The 18,915-nt window shown below is 36.0% G+C and overlaps 2 protein-coding genes across 3 annotated transcripts; both read left to right on the forward strand.

The window, feature by feature from the left end:
• The first annotated feature begins 7,310 nt into the window (after window positions 1–7,310).
• Window positions 7,311–10,952, forward strand: LOC127794685 (protein DETOXIFICATION 41-like). The gene is made up of 8 exons (XM_052325934.1): window positions 7,311–7,766; window positions 7,910–8,457; window positions 8,558–8,644; window positions 9,343–9,399; window positions 9,499–9,737; window positions 9,842–9,960; window positions 10,050–10,136; window positions 10,624–10,952. The coding sequence occupies exons 1-8, from the start codon at window positions 7,461–7,463 to the stop codon at window positions 10,729–10,731; spliced, it is 1,551 nt and encodes a 516-aa protein (XP_052181894.1). The 5' UTR covers window positions 7,311–7,460; the 3' UTR covers window positions 10,732–10,952.
• An 815-nt stretch (window positions 10,953–11,767) lies between these two features.
• Window positions 11,768–16,800, forward strand: LOC127792650 (histone deacetylase 8). 2 transcript variants are annotated; one of them, XM_052323262.1, is made up of 3 exons: window positions 11,768–12,193; window positions 13,381–13,934; window positions 16,342–16,800. In XM_052323262.1, exons 1-3 carry the CDS (start codon window positions 11,917–11,919, stop codon window positions 16,642–16,644), a joined length of 1,134 nt encoding a protein of 377 aa, XP_052179222.1. In that variant the 5' UTR covers window positions 11,768–11,916; the 3' UTR covers window positions 16,645–16,800. The 2 variants fall into 2 exon arrangements, with proteins under 2 accessions (XP_052179222.1, XP_052179213.1); XM_052323253.1 differs by having other exon boundaries at window positions 11,771–12,193; window positions 13,354–13,934.
• Window positions 16,801–18,915: the final 2,115 nt, after the last annotated feature.

Here is an 18,915-nt window from a genome sequence, read left to right on the forward strand (position 1 = left end):
ATTAAATACAAATATTTTATAATATAATATTTGTATTTTTTAAATTTATTAATTTTATAAATTTATTATTATTTGTATTTTATATAATATAATATTTTTTTAATTTGTTTTAATTTCCCCCATGTGTCCCCCTCCCATCCCCCCGTGCCACGCCCCTCCCCCCGCGCGCGCGAAATTGAAATCGACCCCCCACCCCCCTCCAATTTTTTTAATTCGCCGCCCACCTCTCCCCATCCCCCCATCCCTTTCCCCACTTCTGTACTCCCAGTCTGCATCTCTCCCTCCCTCCTTTGCTGTCACAATTAATATATTTTGCAGTTTAGTAGGACTTTTTATAAGGTATTTTTTCTTTCCTTTTGTCTATATATTTATTTTTATCATTTTAACTGTTAGATTTATTTTAAATGTTTCTAAGATAAAGAATATTTATGTTAGTTATAGATTGTTTACTTTTAATTGATATGTCAATTTCACTTTAATATCTCTATTATTTATATTTATTGCATGTATATTATTATTTATTTTATGTTTATATAGTTGTATATTTTGTATATATTATCATGTATTGTGTATATATTATTGATGATTTATACGAAAAAAATATTAAAAAATGTGTAAAAAAATTATTATGTCATTCAACATTTATGAATGAAATATTTATTAAAAAAATTATTTTTAATAAATATACATTTTTTTTGTAAAAACAGTGTTTTATGTATTTATTTATTAAATATATTATAATGATTATAAATAAAAAAACTTAATATTTTTATTTTAATTAGTTCTTATTTTTATTTTAAAATTAAAAATACAAATACAAATATAATGTTATAAATATTGTTTGTTAGTTAGGTATTTATTAAATATAAATTTTAAAATTGAAAATGCAAATATAATGTTATAAAATTTAACATTTGTAACATTTTTAAATATTAATATTTATGAAAATATTTATTTTTATATAAAAATTAATTTATGTAATTTTATTTATATTTTCATTTGTATTTAATTTAATTAATGAAATTATTTTTTTAATTTTTACATTCTTACATGATTTAAAATAATTTATTTTTTTAAATTTTAATATATACTTTTAATTTTATTATTATTATTTTTTTAATTTTTACATTCTTACTTGATTTAAAAAAATTTAATTTTAATTTTATTTTATTTAAATTATAATATATAATATTTATTTTTTATTTTAAAAAATAATTTAGTGACGAGAAGCCCCGTTACTAATCTATGACGGGTTCCCTTCGCTAATTAGTGACAATAGCCCCTGTCACAGGTTAGGAATTCAAATAAAATTTTAATTTAATTTTATATAAATATTAATATATATTTTTTATGTTTTATTTATAATTTAGTGATGGAAACTCCCATCACACATCTGCAACAGAGATTCCCGTCGCTAATCAGTGACAGTAGCCTTCGTAACAAATTAGGAATTCAAATAAAATTTTAATTTAATTTTATATAAATTTTAATATATATTTTGTATTTTTTTATTTATAATTTAGTGACAACCTCGTCATAAATTAGAAATAAAACTAATTTAAAATTAAAATATATAATTTTATTTTTTATTTAAAAAATATTTTAGTAACAAAAAGCCTCGTCACTGATCTGCGACGGGGCTACCATGGTTTCCCGTTACAGATCTGTGACGGTAGCCCCAGTCGCTAATTTCGTCACTAAAAGCATCCGTCGCTAAATCCGTGACTAAATTTCAGCGACACCAATTTTAGTAACGGATTTTCTTATTTTAGCAACGAATTTTTCCATTACTAAATTTGATTTTTCTTATAATGGAAAGTCTATATGGATTTGCCTCTTGGTTACAAGCCTTAGGTTCCTGTTACTGCTCAAGGGGAGAAGTTGATATGTAGATTGCATAAGTTTATCTATGTTCTAAAACAGACCTCATGACAGTGGTTTTCAAAATTTTCTCATGTCATTGTTCAGTTTAGTTTCCAACAGTCTAAGTTTGATTATTCTTTGTTTATCAAGGGTAATGGATCATCCTTTGTGGCTTTTTTCGTATATGTGGATGATATAATCATTACAAATCCTAATATTGCAGTTGTAGATTCTTTCAAGATCTTTCTCCACAGTCAATTCAAATTAAAGGACCTTGCTCGTTTGAGGTATTTTTTTGGCCTAGAAATCATTCAATTGGAAAAAGAAAAAGTATTTTATTTTCACGACGACATTATACCTTGTAACTGTTAGAGGACATAAGTTTTCTAGCTAACAAGCATGCATCTCTACCCATGGTTCCTAACCTCAAATTAAGTGCTCATGAGGGTGAGTTATTTGAGGATTATTCTCTTTATAGAAGATTTATTAGCCGGTTACTTTACCTCACAATTTCCTGACCAAATATCACTTTTACGGTTTGCAGTTCACAAGTTTAGTCAATTTGTTTCTCATGTTGGAAAGCCTTATCTTGATGATGTTCACCACCTGTTACAGTATCTCAAGGCTGCTCCTGGTCAGGGGTTATCTTTTTCTACTTCATCTTCATTATAGCTTAGGGTTTTCTCTTATACTTATTGGGGTTCATGCTTGGATACTCATTGATTAGTCACTAGCTTTTATGTGTTTCTTGGTGAATCCTTAGTCTCCTGGAAGTCTGAGAAGCAAACTACGAGATCTCGTCCTTTAGTTAAAGTTGAGTATCGTGCTCTAGTTTCCACTGCCAATGAGCTCACTTGGCTTACTCAGCTTCTGATGAACTCTAATGGACTTTTAAGTTCCTTCCTCAGCTCCTGTTATGCTCTTTTGTGATAATCAAGTTGTTGTCCATATTGCCACCAGTCTCGAGTTTCATGAACGCACCAAATACATAGAGTTTGATTGTCATTTTATTCGGGACAAGACTGTTGCTAGTGATATTAAACTTTTTCCTATCCAGACTCTAACATCAATCGGGCGATGGCTCTACCGGCAGTAGCTCAATTGTTCCCTCTATTGTTCAAGATGGCCATCACTCAATCTTCATGGTCCATCTTGAGGGGAGTAACAGATTTATTGTATTGCATTTGTATTGTTTTCCTTGTATCGTTAGCCTAGTCTTTGTTTGGTGCTGTTAGTGGCAATTATGTAATTAGTTGAAGAAGTGAGTTACGAGCAGAGCACTGTTATTATTTAAGCTGGGATTAGCCATTCATCAATGATAATTTTGACGAAGTTTTTTCTACTCTTATGTTTCAATAAGGGGTCTGGCGACACTAGTTGCAGGTTTGCTAGAAAATGGGGGCACATCTCTTAGCTAGTTTTTCAGGAAAAAAAAATTGTGGCCCTCACGGGTGTAGCACGGTTGATTTTCAAGTGACAAATTGCACTTAAGGATGCAGATTCAAGTCATGATAGTCGCAGTGTGAGAGTTTTACTCTCTTGTAGAAATGACTCTTTATGGGTACCATGTGCTATGCCTATTACCTAATGTGCTATCGTGTATCATGATTAACCAATTTTACGTACATAAAATGACGTGTGATGAGCCCTTAAAAGGTAAAGAATTCCAACTTTTACACCCAAAGAGAGAAAGCTGTGAATACCTTTTTGCTTGGCTTCTTCGTCTTCCCTTGGACCGGCCCAATTTCACGCGTGCGGATGCGAACTCGTGGCCTCTCATCTTCCCACGTGGGATTGGAAGTACCGAAAAACCATTTGAAGTACCGCTAACAGGAAGTTGTCTGCTGCACCGAGAAAATCGCAGAATCGGTTAAAGAACTGGTGTCCCCCGCGAAATTCAAGAGCATGGATTCTTCCTCCATGACAAAAAAGGTCAGTGAGAATCCTACTTGCACAATCGTTTGTACAATTAATTACAAATTTACCCTTGTTTCAATTACAAAACTACCCTCAAATTGAAGACCCAAATTTTCCTCGTGCTTCTTTCTCACTCTCTCCTCGTTCTAGTCCTCGTAGCCGCCGTTGAAGCCGCCGCCATCAACGCTGCTGGTCGCTGTTTGCCTTCGCCGTTCCAGCCGCCGCCGAGATCTGCAAATCAGCTTAAGCTTCGGAATCTCCTGCCAAAGATGTCAAACTCCTCCCACTTCTATCCCGACGGGCAACCACCAGAGGCTTCCGGCGACACTCTGCTCAATCTCTCGGCCGTCCGCGACAGGATGGATTCCTTGCCGCGCTTCCTCGGCGGGACGGTCAACGCCAACACCCTCATCGAACAGCACCAGATGGCGCGCGACGGTCTCTCTCTATCTCTCTCGCATTTTTTAGTCTATCATAAATGATAAAAACACTTGGCAGACAGATTGTAAATTTGATTTATAAACCTGTTTCTGTAGCTAAAAATCATTTGAATGTTTTAATATAAAATTGTAAATAAAATACTAAGATGCACAATAGACATTCATAAAATTGAAGAGCTAAAATTTACATAATATGCACCACCAACCAACCAGATGGCAGTCGCATTATGCATTTAGCATTCCCAGAGAGACATCAACCCGACATATTGACAGCAAAGAAAATAATAAATAAAACCCTATTAATTTGGCAAAAGTAGGCTACAACTACAGGAGCCAGCGGTAACACAAAAAAATTATAATGCAATTCCATTTTTCAAAATAAAGCACTAATAACCATCCAACAAATGGGATATCTTTAAACAAACTCGGTGAAAGGGAGAGAGAGAGAGAGAAGGAGATGGAGGAGTCGGCGGAGGCTGGAACGGCGACCAGAAGCGCTGATGACAGCAGCGGCTGCGTCCGAGGCGTCGAGAACGAGAAAAGAGAGAGGGGGGAAGGAGATGGAGGCGTTGGCGGCGGCGAACGGCGACCAGCAGCGTTGATGGCGGCTGCTTCAACGGCTGAGGTGGTGGTGAATGACGGCGGAAGCGGCTGCGTCGGCGGCTACAACGACGAGAATGAGAAGAGAGGGGGCGGGGGGGGGGGGGGGGGGGGGGGGGGGGAGGAAAGAGAGGGAGAGAGAGTGAGGAAGAAGCATGAGGGAGATTTGTAAATTGGGTCTTCAATTTGATGGTAAATTTGTAATTGAAATGGAGGATAAATCTGTAATTAAAGTAGAATTGTAAAATCAATTGGGAAGACAACCTGCGATTGGATCGATGGGGTAATGCGATGGTCCAGTCGCTGTCCAGCTTCAGTGCACCTCATCAATAATATCAGCATTTAATTAAGTAAGATTTGAACTCCAATTTCTAAAATAACTTTATTATTTAATTATATATTATTTTTAATTCTCAAACACTCGTATTACTCAATAATAAATAAATGTGTTGCATTTTAAATATGCGCATTCGAAACACCTACACTCACTAATATTATCTTGAAAATAAAATATAATATTTATTAAACTTAAAGTTATTAATGTAATATTTATTAAAATTGATAAGATAAAATTTTATTAAGATAATTTATTTATAAAGTCTAAGATAAGTTATCGATCGAGGAAAATGAATAAATTTATCTTAAAAGTTTAAGATAAGAAATTATGTGATTTTTTTTTAAATTTAATAAATATAATAAAAAATATTTTTAATCAAAATAATTTTCATACCTCATATTTTTTTAATTTATATCTTAATTAACAAACGTTATCTAAATAAAATAACTTTTACAATTTGCTTTCTTACTCACCGACACACCTAAAATTATTACTTGATCTCAAATGTAAATAAAAGGTCAAGAAAAAAAATCCTTTTAAATTGTATTGGAATTTAAAGTAATTTTTCAAAAATAACACTAAAGTTACAATTGAGATTATTAAGTTTGAAATTAATATTGTAATTTAAAATGACCTCCGACTCAAAAGGAGATGATCGAACAAAGGTCTTGATGAAATTGTGATTTGCCTGACATAGGACGCCTACAAGCACTTAAACACTCAAGTGAAAGCTTTAAAGTGAAAGAGTTTCTGTTAGATTAAAAAAAAACCTACCTCGATCAATTGTCGACTAACTTATATAGGAGAAAATGAGAGAGCCCTTTGCGTGTCACTAGTTGTTACGGATGGATTAAGAGCTAAGAATTTTGGGACAGTTAAGGTTTGTTTCGGGCGCAAGAATCCTGGTATGGCGATGAGATGATGGAGGATGCTGCCAAGTTGATATTGATGGGATGGGTCTTGAGGACTACACCTAGAGATGGCAAACGGGCCGGGCCAAATCGGCCCGCTTAAAAACGGGCCAGCAGATTGCTGGCCCTAGCCCTGCCCTACACGAGCCCGTGGGCCAGACAGGCCAGCCCAGCTAGCCCAGAGACTGAGAGCGAAGGGCCCGGGCCAGGGCCAGGGCCAAGGCGACAGAGGCCGAGGGCGAGACAGAGGGTGAGGGTGAGGGGCGCGGGCGCGGGCACGGGCGAGGGCAAGACGAGGGTGAGGGCGAGGGCGAGGGCTGTTTGGGGGGGGGGGTTGTATGGCCGATTAGCGGGCCAGGCCAAATCGACCCGGCCTTAAATAGACCAGCAAAATGTTGGCCCTAGCCCAGTGCCGGGCTGAGCCCCAACGGGCCAGCCCATCGGGCCAAGCTCATTTTGCCATCTCTAACCACACCCAATAACAAGCTTATTGTTGGTCCAAATCCAATGAAATTAGTACTGTCCAATTGTGATTTCTATATGGTTTGAAACTCTTTATTTTATCCAAATATAGTGTATATATATATTATAATATCCTAAGAGTTCAGAAAAAAATAATATATATCGAGAACAAGTAAAGAAAAAAATAACACCAGGTAAATATTTTTTGGTCTAAATGTAAGTAAAGAATTTCGGGGGTTAAGCGTGTTTGAACTAAAGTAACTCAAGAATAGATGATCCCCTAAGAAGTTCGTATAGGTCCATTAAAATAAGATGTTTTGGTCTTTCCTATCATTTGATATGAGATATTACATATATATATATATATATTTGAATTGGATGCCCTTAAAGTCTCAATACTATATAATGTTGGGGACGCAACCTTAATTAATTAATCAGCTAGGCCAACTACCTTTCTTGGGGATTGATTTACAGTTAAGAAATGAGTATTTTTTTAGTCCAAATACAGTATGGGCTTATTTAATGTTGGAAAGGCAGGCAGCTTGACTTAGCTTAGCTACGTCAGATATTATTTTAAGATTTTCATTTGAAACTCTTTATAAGCTGTAATTAATTATAATCAATCATAATGCTCTTAAAAATAATTAATTAATTATAAACAATGATTAAGTTTGTAATGAGTATTTTTAAATAAAAAATGATTAAAATATGTATTATCTATTTTCCCGCTGTACCTTTTGAAGCTAACTCGGTAGATCAAAACTACCAGTCATGCGGATTGCCAAGATTTTCAGTTGCAGGAATGTCCATTCAACAAAGGAGCATGTGATCTGGCAGCAACAAGGTACCCCCAGCTTATCTGCTTCCCCTTTAAATTAACTTCGTTTATTGCAGCAGCAAAGCAATTAAGCATTTACCCTTTTTACCGGTATGGAGCACTCCGAGCCGGATCAGCAGCAGCCACTATTGCCGGCTGCTGCAGCCGCCACTCTGTCGTCGGAGGAGGTCGAACTGATCTTGGCTCACGAGCCCGTGGGCCTGCACCGCTACTGTGGGCTCATCGCCTGGGAATCCAGGCTGCTCTGGCTCCTGTCTGGCTCTTCCATTGTCGTCGCCATCTGCAATTACATGCTCAGTTTCGTCACCCTCACGTTCTCCGGCCATCTGAGCGCCGTCGATCTCGCCGCCGCCTCTATCGCCATGGTCGGCGCTCAAGGTCTCGCATACGGGATCATGGTACCTACCCAATCTCAATTCTTCACTTCAATTCCATTACTTACTAACTCCGGTTGCCGGAATTTGTTAATTAGCCCCAGGTTAATTAATTAAAAGAAGCATCTAAAATATCACTGATTTAATTTTGAACTATGGATCCACAGTTAGGCATGGCAAGCGCGGTGCAAACTGTATGCGGGCAAGCCTACGGAGCGAAGCAGTTCGGCTCTATGGGCATAGTATTGCAAAGAGCCATAATCCTTCACCTGGGAGTGGCCGTTCTGCTCTGCTTCGTCTACATCTTCTTCGGAGAGATCCTGGAAGCTGTCGGGCAGGAAGCGGCCATCGCCGGCAGAGGCCAGACCTTCGCGAGGGGCATGATCCCGCAGCTCTTCGCCTTCTCCATAAGCTGCCCAATGCAGAGGTTTCTTCAGGCACAGAACATCGTCAACCCTCTGGCCTGCATGTCGTTCAGCGTCTTCCTGCTCCACATCCTGCTCTCGTGGCTCGTCGTCTACGTGCTCGGCTACGGCCTGCTCGGCGCCGCTCTCACGCTCAGCTTGTCTTGGTGGATCCTGGCTTTCCTGCAGGGCATCTACATACTCTTGAGCCCCTCTTGCAAGAAGACTTGGACCGGTTTCGCCATTGGAGCTGCCTTCCGGGGGCTTTGGCCTTACGCCAAGCTCACCTTCGCTTCTGCTGTCATGCTCTGGTATATTTACATGCGCGCGCGCGCGCGCATTTCTGCCATTAACGTGATCTTAAATAATATTGATTTATTAATAAAAATGTGCTAAAAATATCTTCTACAGTCTGGAGATATGGTACTTCCAAGGGCTGATATTCATATCAGGCTTCCTGCCAAACCCTACAATCGCCCTCGACTCCCTCTCCATTTGGTACAGTACTAAATGAATGAAATATCTCTCACATTTCTTTTCTGTACATCCATAGCTCGCTTCTGGACGCTATTTCAACTCTTTACTTGCTTTTTAACATAAAAAAAAAAAAAAATCAAACTCATATTTTTTTTTGTACTTTTATATTTTTTTATCATTTAAATTTATTATTATTTTAATTAAATCTTGAATATGTATTTTCGAGTTAATTTAATTTTTATATTTTTATCTTATTATTTCTTGTGTGATAATTTAAATTTTTTGTTATTTCAATAACATTGTTATATTATGTTTTTTAGTAAATTTAATTAGTGTATTTTAACGGGTGAAAAAAAATATAAAGTGAGATGATTAGTACTTGTTTGAACACGATGTTTGGTAGAGAAAGTGAGAGAGTACAACAAAAATAGTTGGTGACAATGTTTTCAATTTGATAGATTAATTAAAGTTTTTATCTAAAATGTTGACTTATCTTATTTTATTTTATTTTATATATCAAATCATAAAAATTAAATTAACTCGAAAATACAATTACGGAGTGTAATTAAAATAACAAAAAATTTAAATTATCACATGAAAAAGAATTTAAAATATAAGAGTTAAATTGATGAAAAATATAATTTTAAAAATATAATTAAAATAACCAAGAAGATTATCCATAGTCCTGTAACCGAATTAAGCTTGTTGTCTTCCTACAGTCTGAATTACTGGACGTGGGACATTGAGTTCATGCTGGGGTTGAGCGCAGCAGCCAGGTAATTAATTAGATTCAAAATCAAGATAAGGAACGAGGAGTGGGACAGCTTTTTATGGGTTAATTTGCTTAACTTTGGGTTACTAATTAATGATTGCAGTGTTCGAGTGAGCAACGAGCTGGGAGCAGACCATCCAACGGTGGCAAGATTTTCAGCGGTGGTTGTGCACTTGTCGAGCATTCTTCTCAGCATACTTTTCAGCGCCATTGTTCTGATATTCCGTGTTGGATTAAGCAAACTGTTCACAAGCGACGAAGAAGTCATCTTAGCCGTCTCAGACCTGACCCCATTGCTCGCCATCTCCGTCTTGTTAAATGGCATCCAGCCCATTCTTTCTGGTAATCAAACGCTTTGAAACTTTGCATTTAAAAAGGAAGATGCGGTCCCAGTCGGCGTCCTTTACTCGTGACTAAAACAAAGGTCAATTGGTGAGTGGCTGCAGGCGTTGCAATAGGAACAGGACGGCAAGCAATTGTGGCTTACGTCAATCTGGCGGCTTATTACATTATTGGTCTTCCAATAGGATGCGTCCTGGGCTTTGTGACTTACTTGGAAGCCGCTGTTAGTCAAAATCTCTCTCTCTCTCTCTCTCTCTCTCTCTCTCACTGCCTGCTAACCAAATATGCTAATTCGGATAAATTTGTGGTCAGGGAATCTGGTGGGGTATGATAACAGGAGTGGTTCTACAAACAGTGACTCTAATCATCATAACAGCCAGAACAAACTGGACAGCTGAGGTAAACAATCCCGTACTAAACCTTACTTGGGTACCCATTTTTTTTCATTTTTGTTGGGGTACTGGAACGCTTGGGTCCCAAGTCATTGAAGGTAGGTTTTTAAGAAATATTTTTTTTAATATTTAAAAAAATGAAAACATATTATAACCATATAAAAAATTATCAAAAACTATGATATAACAGAAACATGAGCAAATAAGCTTCAAGTGAACACTTTGCAAGGTCAAAAAATAGAGAGAACTAGATATGTGAAGGTTTTGTAACCCAATGATATATATTAGTGATTTAGGGGTATTACTATTACTATTTTGTTTCCCAAACATTAGTTAAAGGGGTACGATATATTTATTATCAATTAATAAAAATATTTTAATATTAAATACACTCTAACAAGTAACAAAACCCATAATAAATTACTATTACACTGATGCCTAAACAAAGATAGAACGTGTGTGTGTGTGTGTGTGTGTGGATGGGATGGTTGCAGGCTGAAAAAGCTGCTGATCGGTTGAAGAAAACAGCAAATGCGGCCCCTAGAGAACAAATCGACGGTTCTTCTGCAGAAGCTTTGCCAACGAGCAGCCTTCTCTGTTGACAACTCCTCTTCTGCCCACCCTTTTGGCAAACCTTCAATTTGAAGTTTGATTCTCACATATAGCAATACATGTCTTATATGCATGGACTCTAATTTCTATGCAACGACTGTTAGATGAGTTAAGATGTATTCAAATGTGTGGTTGAGACTTGTGAGTTCAATTTAAAGGAAATGAATTTTGGCAAGTGATTTTAATTGGTTCTCAGATAATATAATTACTGGTTGAGTTATGGTTTAGTGATTACAGGAAAATGGGGATATTTTTAGCGTCTTTTTTTTTTTTTTTATTAACGCACCAACACAAGCGCCTTCACTGTTCGGCTTCACAATATTAACAAGAAATGTAAATCACAAAACTAACGATCAATTCAATCTTTAGCTTTGCTGCAAATGTGAGAACGACAAACAATTTTTAACTTTCAAAATCTTTCTGACTGTTAAATTTCTTTTCTGACTAGAGCTCAAACAATGAATATGAGAGATCAAAAAATAATACCCTAGAGTGTACTTTCTTTATTAGCAAAGCTATGTCTAAGACTAATACAAAACTCGCTAAATTTCTAACTGTTTTTTCTGTTTTTTAAGCATATTAGTAACCTTTTATCTATTATTTTTAAGAAAATATTATTTCATAAAAAGTTGTACTTTTAAAATATATATATAAAAAAAAACAAACAGGTTAAGTTGTTCTTAATAAAAGCAAGTGACTTCCTATTTTTTAATAGACTGTTTATTTTCTTATAATTGTTGAATATTTTTAAAATTTATAATATAATAATAAAATTTAAACAAGCATTTATTACTTACTTTCAACAGCATACATCAATGGGCATACTGGATGGAAATAACAGTACTTTTAATTTTGATACTTAAATAATATTTATATATTTATATATTATATTATAAGTCATATATTAATATAAAACATTAAAGTTAAGTGTTTGAAATAATATTTTGCATTTGATTTTTGACTATTAAATAGTAAAAAGGGGCAAAATTGTGAGGTTGGAGCGACACCTACACAGTGGTTGGACAAATTACAGTTCTTTTAGAATTTTGGGTTTTAAAGCAAATCAAATAATAAGAGGGAAAAGCGAACAGGCCGTAAATCTGTTATCTGCTGCTCCTGGTTACAAGCCTACAAGCCAAGTATTTTCAGCATAGAGATCAGTTCCGATTCGGAGGATGGCGGTGGATCTGCCGGCTGAGCCGTCGTCTGTGTCATCAGATCGGATTCACGTCTTCTGGAACGAGGGCATGCTCCGTCACGAGCCGGGGATGGGCGTATTCGACACCGGAGTGGATCCTGGCTTTCTGGAGGTTCTGCAAAAGCACCCGGAAAATTCGGATCGGATCAGGAACATTCTATCCATCCTCAGAAAGGGACCAATTTCTCCGTACATTTCCTGGCACTCTGGCAGACACGCTTTACTCTCCGAGCTGCTCACATTCCACTCTCAAGGTTCTCTGTTTCTCCGTACTTGATTGGTTCGTAGTTCCTAAATTCGAGTGCGATTTTGTCCACCCCATTTAACGGGGGGTAAAGTTACCCCCCGTTAGTTTTACCCGGGGGGAAACCAACCCCCCTTTCTATCCTCTCCTCTCTTCCCTTCCTTCTTCTCCAACAAGCCGCTCGCCGCCGCCGCCGCCGCCTTTCTCCTCTCTGGTAACGAGGAGACGCGAGGCGGCGAGAGCAAGGGAAGGGGAGAGAGAGGAGGAGGAAGGCGGGTGAGAGACGGGGTGGTCGGCGCCGGGGGGGGGGGGGGGGAGGGGGGAAGAGACCCCTAAAATGACTTTTTTACCCCCTCAAACTAACCGGGGGTAAAGTTACCCCGCGTTAGATGGGGTGCACAAAATCGCACTCCCTAAATTCAGCCCTTTTTGGTATTATTATTCTCTTGGTATTGATCAGGCCTCCAATTTGGGGGACATGTAAGTGGGGCGTTTGGTAGTTATCTGGGTGGAAAAATTATGACCCACCCAGATTTGTCAGGTCCCAATTGTCCCAAGATTTATATTTTTAATCCTGTGTTACTCAGGTTTTGAAAACCTAACTTCAAGAAGGTATATGGACTTAGAAACAGAAGATAAAAGGAAAAGGGAAAGGGAAAAAAATTGTTGAGTTAGTAACTTAAAACAGTTGAAATGTTTCATAATTGGGACATCAAGCTTGTTAAAAATAGAGTTCTAATGATATTTTCAAAAGAATAATGATACATAAACTGAAATGGCTGGCTGAATTTGTTGGCTGATTGAACAAAGTGTCTAAAATGCTTTAGATTGTGAAAACCAAAGTAGGGATATTTTGGACATTTTGTCCATTGGCCAAACTCCAATCGGCATAAATATCATTGTCTTTTTTAAAACTAAATGGTGGCATGAGCTCAAAATTGTGTTTGGAAACATTCAAGCTAAGAAAAGGAGAAACATTTTATCAAGTCTTAATCTTACCATATCGGGTTAATTACCCATTAGTCATTTTTGTTTATGGTTGTATTGTCTGTTAAGGCTGTTATATTTCAAGTTTAGAAAAAAGAGGACAAAAAATAAAAGAAAGAAGGAAAAATGAGTTTCAAAAGATTTCTGCTAGTCTGATGTATTGTACATACAACGAATGTCCAGAATATGTAAATGAACTAGTTGAAGCAGATAGAAATGGAGGGAAGGAGCTTTGTGCTGGGACTTTCATGAATCCCGGCTCGTGGGATGCTGCTCTTCTAGCCACTGGAACTACAATATCAGCAATGAAGCACATTCTTAATGGGTATGGAAAAATTGCTTACGCTTTGGTTCGGCCTCCTGGCCACCATGCTCAGCCAACTCGGGCTGATGGGTACTGCTTTCTGAATAATGCTAGTATCGCCATTCAATTGGCTTTGGATTCCAAATGCAATAAGGTTGTGGTCATTGACATTGATGTTCATTATGGGAATGGGACTGCTGAAGGGTTCTACCACTCTGATAAAGTCCTTGCTATTTCTCTTCACATGAATCATGGTTCCTGGGGTCCCTCTCATCCACAGAGCGGAACTGTTGATGAACTTGGTGATGGAGCTGGGTTTGGTTACAATTTGAATATACCTCTTCCTAATGGGACCGGAGACAAAGGATACGAGTTTGCCATGAGAGAGTTGGTTGTTCCGGCGGTGCAAAAGTTTCAACCTGATATGGTGGTTTTTGTTGTTGGCCAAGATTCAAGTGCTGTAAGTTGATCCCTTTTTCATGTTTAAATTTATCCACGTCTTTGATTGTTTTGAAGATTGAAATTAATTGCCTTTGATGAAGTTAAAAATAAGAAAATGAATTTAGGACATGAAATGTAGAAATGACAAGAAAGGGAACTGAAATATATTCAATGAACTTGTAATAAATGATTGGAAGAAAGTTGACAACCACCAATAGCAGCCTTGGTTGATGGGTTCTAAATGTTGTACTACAACATTGGGAACTGAAGGTTCTCGACGGGTCACTGAGTGACAGTTAATGTTGATCATTACTGAAGAACAATGGTCCAGATTGGTAGAAACCATTATTTGCTTTCCTGGATTGACAAACTTTAACAAGGTATATTTAGAAGTTATAAGCTTTTAGCAGCTACTTTTGATCAATGTATCATGGGGCACGCATCCAAAGATCAATTGTTGTTAAGTGTGGCTTATCCAGTACTTTGTATACCAACGAGTCATTCCATATTCGATCAATGTGAGACATAACAAATGATTTTGTTTAGACGTAGGTGTAACTTTACATTGGCAGTAAGTCGTTAAGGCCACTTGGGGTCGTCCATGAAAACACTTTTAAGGCTGAAAAGCACTCAATTTTTAATTTTGAAGATATTTGTTTGGCTTCATAAGGTTTGTTAATCTTTAAATAATAATTAAGGGTCATTGATCCTTCAGTTAATGCAAGTTGGCCCAACATTTAGATGATGTTGGTAAAGTTAAAAGTATTTTCCTTTGATAAATTAAGAAGGGACAAAATTGTGAGAGGTCGGTGAATTTTTCAGCATTATTTCTCTATAAATCTGTCTTATTTTTCTATTTTGATTTTTTATATTGGTTTAACTGCATAATTTTCCTCTGGATGTGTAGGTACTAAAAATTTTGCAGTTTATCCTTTGCTGATTTTTGGCTTTTAAGTTCTTCACTGCTAGTTTCTTGATTCTTCGTTTCCCTTCTCACAGAGATACAGTGGTTATTTATGCTGGCTTACATTAGGATGATGGGTGTAGACAAAAAGAAACGGCAATAGAAACAAGCACAATCACACACTTGACCGAAGAGGAAAAACCACAGGACTTGGAAATCTACTTCAAAAGCTCTACTATAATAAATGAAGGTTTGCAATCTACTTCCAACTCAATAATGGACACATAACTCAGTTCCAATTGACAAGGAAAACAAGTAGAAAAATTTTAAAAATCTCACCCAAACTCGAGGGTATTATTCTAACACTAAAATCTGGATTTAGAGAGCTGTGATGACCTGATCAACCTTTCAGATTGAAGAACCATGTGTCAGCTACACTTACATCCTCACAAAAAGTTGGCCAAATCGAGCCATAGGTGACACTCCGGTTGTTGGCATGTTTAAACCTGCTCCAATGAACTTACCAAAATCTTTCTCACATTTCAGCAACCCTTTTCTACCAAATGGAGCTGAACCACAGAAAACCCTTATCCCAGCAATTAAAGGGATAATGGGATTCATAATTGCACCGAACAAATGGAAGGCCCTAAAACGGGCTTATAACATAATATAATTATAAAGTTTTGGGCTTTTCTCCACATAGGAAGGGGAAACCCAAAAACTAAAAATGAATTCCTTAATGGTACGTAGAAGCTCAAAAGGTGGTTTGTCATGCTTGGTACAGTTCAACGATCAATCATACTTATATTTGTGAAATCACAACTGTAAGTTATTTATTTTCCTAATATCTTTTTAATATATTAAAAAGTTTCCACACTTGGAAGAGTGCCAAATGCTGGTTCTTTCCAGCCAAAAAGATCCACCCCTTGGTCTTATTCCTCTGTTTCTCAACGATAAAAAAAGACTTTATAGCAGCAGGAAATCAAAATAGTGATGAACTACGGTGGATCAATTTAGTGATTGTCTTAAATTTTCCGATGTTTAATATGAACTTTGCATCAGTCATCTTCATAACTGCCTTCCTGCAGGCACTATATCAAGGGCTCAAAAATCTGGAGCACCAATTTCATGAACCAGAATTTCTTGTTTTTTGGTCATCTGGATTCTGAAAAGTATATGAAATCATTTCATTGAAATGTGTATATCTTTATCTTTGAGAAAATATTTTCCTTCCTGTCTTTGTTTCTCCATGTAATATCTTTGGAAACTGAAAATTTTGTGCGAAGTTTAGATTCCTTTCACTTGCTGATAGAAAGCTCTTCTATTTGCATAACATTAATAATGCGAGTGGCTTTGTATTGTCGAGTTGCATCTGTAGATACAATCAATAATTCTGTGATCATCCTCTTTTAACTGCTGGGCGATTATTTTTGAGACAGACGAGCACATGTGACTGATCATTATAGTTGTCTTCTTGGTAGTTGGTTCTCGTCTAATTGACTTGCAATTTCCTGCATTTTAGTTTGATCCAAATGGAAGGCAGTGTTTGACGATGGACGGCTATCGAGAGATTGGACGAATAGTTCGCAGTCTGGCCGATAAGTACAGCAACGGACGCCTACTTATCGTACAAGAAGGCGGATATCACATTACATATTCAGCATATTGCCTTCATGCAACACTTGAAGGCGTGCTCAACCTCCCTCTCCCTTTATTATCCGATCCCCTTGATAGCTACCCAGAAGATGCATCTTTTTCGGCTAAAGTAATCGAGTCCATTAAGTTCTACCAAAGAGATACCGTGCCGTTTCTCAAAGAAGCTTAGGATTCAGGCTTATGATGATGATGAGAATGATGTAAGTTGTGGTATGCATTGTAAACCATTACGAAATGGCTGTTAATTGTAAAAATGTCAGTCTTTTGTATTTACAAGTTGATATTTTTCTTAAGACTATGAATAATTCAGTGAGTGAGCTGTAAAGTACCCATTTTACCCTTGCTCCCGCCAAGACCAGTTCACCCTTGATGGGTGTAAGGATCAAAAGAGATGGTCACTTGATGACAAGGTCAGATGGTCTGAGCGCATCATTATCTTTTTTCTTGTGGGTTAATGAAGTTTTAGTTTAGTCTGCCAACCAAGCAGAAAGAAAAAGGAAGAAGAGAGGCAGCAAAAGGGCAAAGTCACGGCTCGGCTCGGTGCGAGTGAAAACGGCCGGTCAAAAGTAGAAGACAATCAGTTGGATGTCGACGATGCCTTTATTGCTTTTGTTTATTTATTATTCGTTCAAACTGTCGGAGAAACCTTTGCTTAGATTCGTTTGGGTTTCCATGCCCTTCATGCGCCTGCCCACCAACGGATCAAATTATAATCCTTGTTGGATTAGCGTAATTAGATTGAAAATTTTCTTGTTTAGAAGCACGCAGAGACTTGGGGGGGAACCCTTGTCACGCTTTCTCTTGACAAAATAATGGGCCAAGAAAGTGAATGGACACAAGTGATTGGTTTTGGCCACAACTATAACTATTGGCCTTTTCGGTCACAGGCAGGCATGAAGTTATTAAATCATTCACACTCAATAAATAATAGGTACTTAATTTATTTTAGAATGTGGGTATGTGATAAAATGATATCATCCGAATAACCGATATTTTTCTACTTATTGCTGTGAAACCCGTTAAAAGATATCAGCAAAGTCAAAGTTAAAAATTGTATTGTTTTCATTTTTAAAGTATATTATATAGAGCTGCTTTATTCTTGAGAAAATTAAACAGTTAAAATGGTGTCTTTATATTTATATTTTTAGATGAGATCCCCAACTAACTAGGCATTAGAGAATGAATATTATCAAATATCACTCATATAAATGAGTAATAATTTGAAAAGGACATTGACATTAAATCGATATCGTGTTTGAAAGGCACATAACAAGCTTCGTAAATATTTTAGTCAGTCATTGTATAAACTTTAGGGGCATGCACTCAATATTCAAGCAATCTTTAAAGACAATGGGGCCGATAAAGGTATCATTAATGACCTGTAAAATATCAATTCACATTGGTATAGACTGCACACCTTTTGCCCGTGACATGAATAATGGAGTATACAATTGAGTCCACAATGCCTTTGGCTCACACAAATTTGACTTGGAATTCTTTCATTATTATGCACATAAGATTTCCATGATATTCAACTTAATTTATCAAGAAAAATCATGGTTTGCACAAATTTTGTATAAAAGTATACGAATTTTAGAAGGTTATAATTTAAATGTCAACTCGGTCCAATCCAATGAGTATAGGTTGGTATTCATATGGCATATGTGATAGAATAAAGATAATGATTTTTATTTGATTGCATAAACTAAATGGATAAATTCTAATCTCATCTCATTTTTTAAATTTTACTTAATCAAATTAAATATTAATATTTTACTAAAAATTATTAAATAATGCCTCAAATCTAATCAAATTGAAATTAATATCAGATAGCGTTCATTAAAATGAGTAAGATAATCTAATAGAAATTTTAGAGCACTTCTCAATTTTATTTTAATTATTTTATATTTTGATCTGAAAAACATTTTAATTTTATCTTAATACTAGCTTATTTTACTCATTTTAATAAATATTACCTTAATGTATAAATTTTTTTTAAAGATTATAATATTTCATTTGTTATTAAAAATATTAAGATAGTATTTGTTAATCAAGATATGAATTAGAAAAAATATGAAAAGTATTTCAGATAAAAATATTTGTTAAATTTATCTAACAATTTTTGAAAAAGAAGTCACGTGATTTCTTATTTGAAATTGTTCAGATAAATTTATTTTTCTCTCCTCAAATAAATTTATTTAAGAGTTTACATATAAGAAAAAATGAACATATATTTTTTAATATATTTTAAAAAATTTAATAAATAGTTTGATAAAAATATTAAAAAAAATTTAATATCTCATTTTAACCGTTATATATCTTGAACTTAAAAATATTTTAATTTTATTTTGGTATAATTTTATTTTTCCCATTTTAATAAATGATAAATTGATTTTATATTTTATATTCTGAAAATTCCTGGGCTTGACATAATCACCAG

Source organism: Diospyros lotus, chromosome 1, assembly GCF_014633365.1.
Source record: "Diospyros lotus cultivar Yz01 chromosome 1, ASM1463336v1, whole genome shotgun sequence".
Taxonomy (NCBI): Eukaryota; Viridiplantae; Streptophyta; class Magnoliopsida; order Ericales; family Ebenaceae; genus Diospyros; species Diospyros lotus.

Excerpts from the sequence above, each read along its gene's own strand:
- LOC127794685 (XM_052325934.1), top strand. The coding sequence starts at position 7,461 with ATGGAGCACTCCGAGCCGGATCAGCAGCAGCCACTATTGCCGGCTGCT. Across the intron at positions 8,458-8,557 it reads GCTTCTGCTGTCATGCTCTG|TCTGGAGATATGGTACTTCC; the intron begins GTATATTTACAT and ends TATCTTCTACAG. Across the intron at positions 8,645-9,342 it reads CTCGACTCCCTCTCCATTTG|TCTGAATTACTGGACGTGGG; the intron begins GTACAGTACTAA and ends GTCTTCCTACAG.
- LOC127792650 (XM_052323253.1), top strand. The coding sequence starts at position 11,917 with ATGGCGGTGGATCTGCCGGCTGAGCCGTCGTCTGTGTCATCAGATCGG. Across the intron at positions 12,194-13,353 it reads GCTCACATTCCACTCTCAAG|AATATGTAAATGAACTAGTT; the intron begins GTTCTCTGTTTC and ends ACGAATGTCCAG. Across the intron at positions 13,935-16,341 it reads TTGGCCAAGATTCAAGTGCT|TTTGATCCAAATGGAAGGCA; the intron begins GTAAGTTGATCC and ends CCTGCATTTTAG.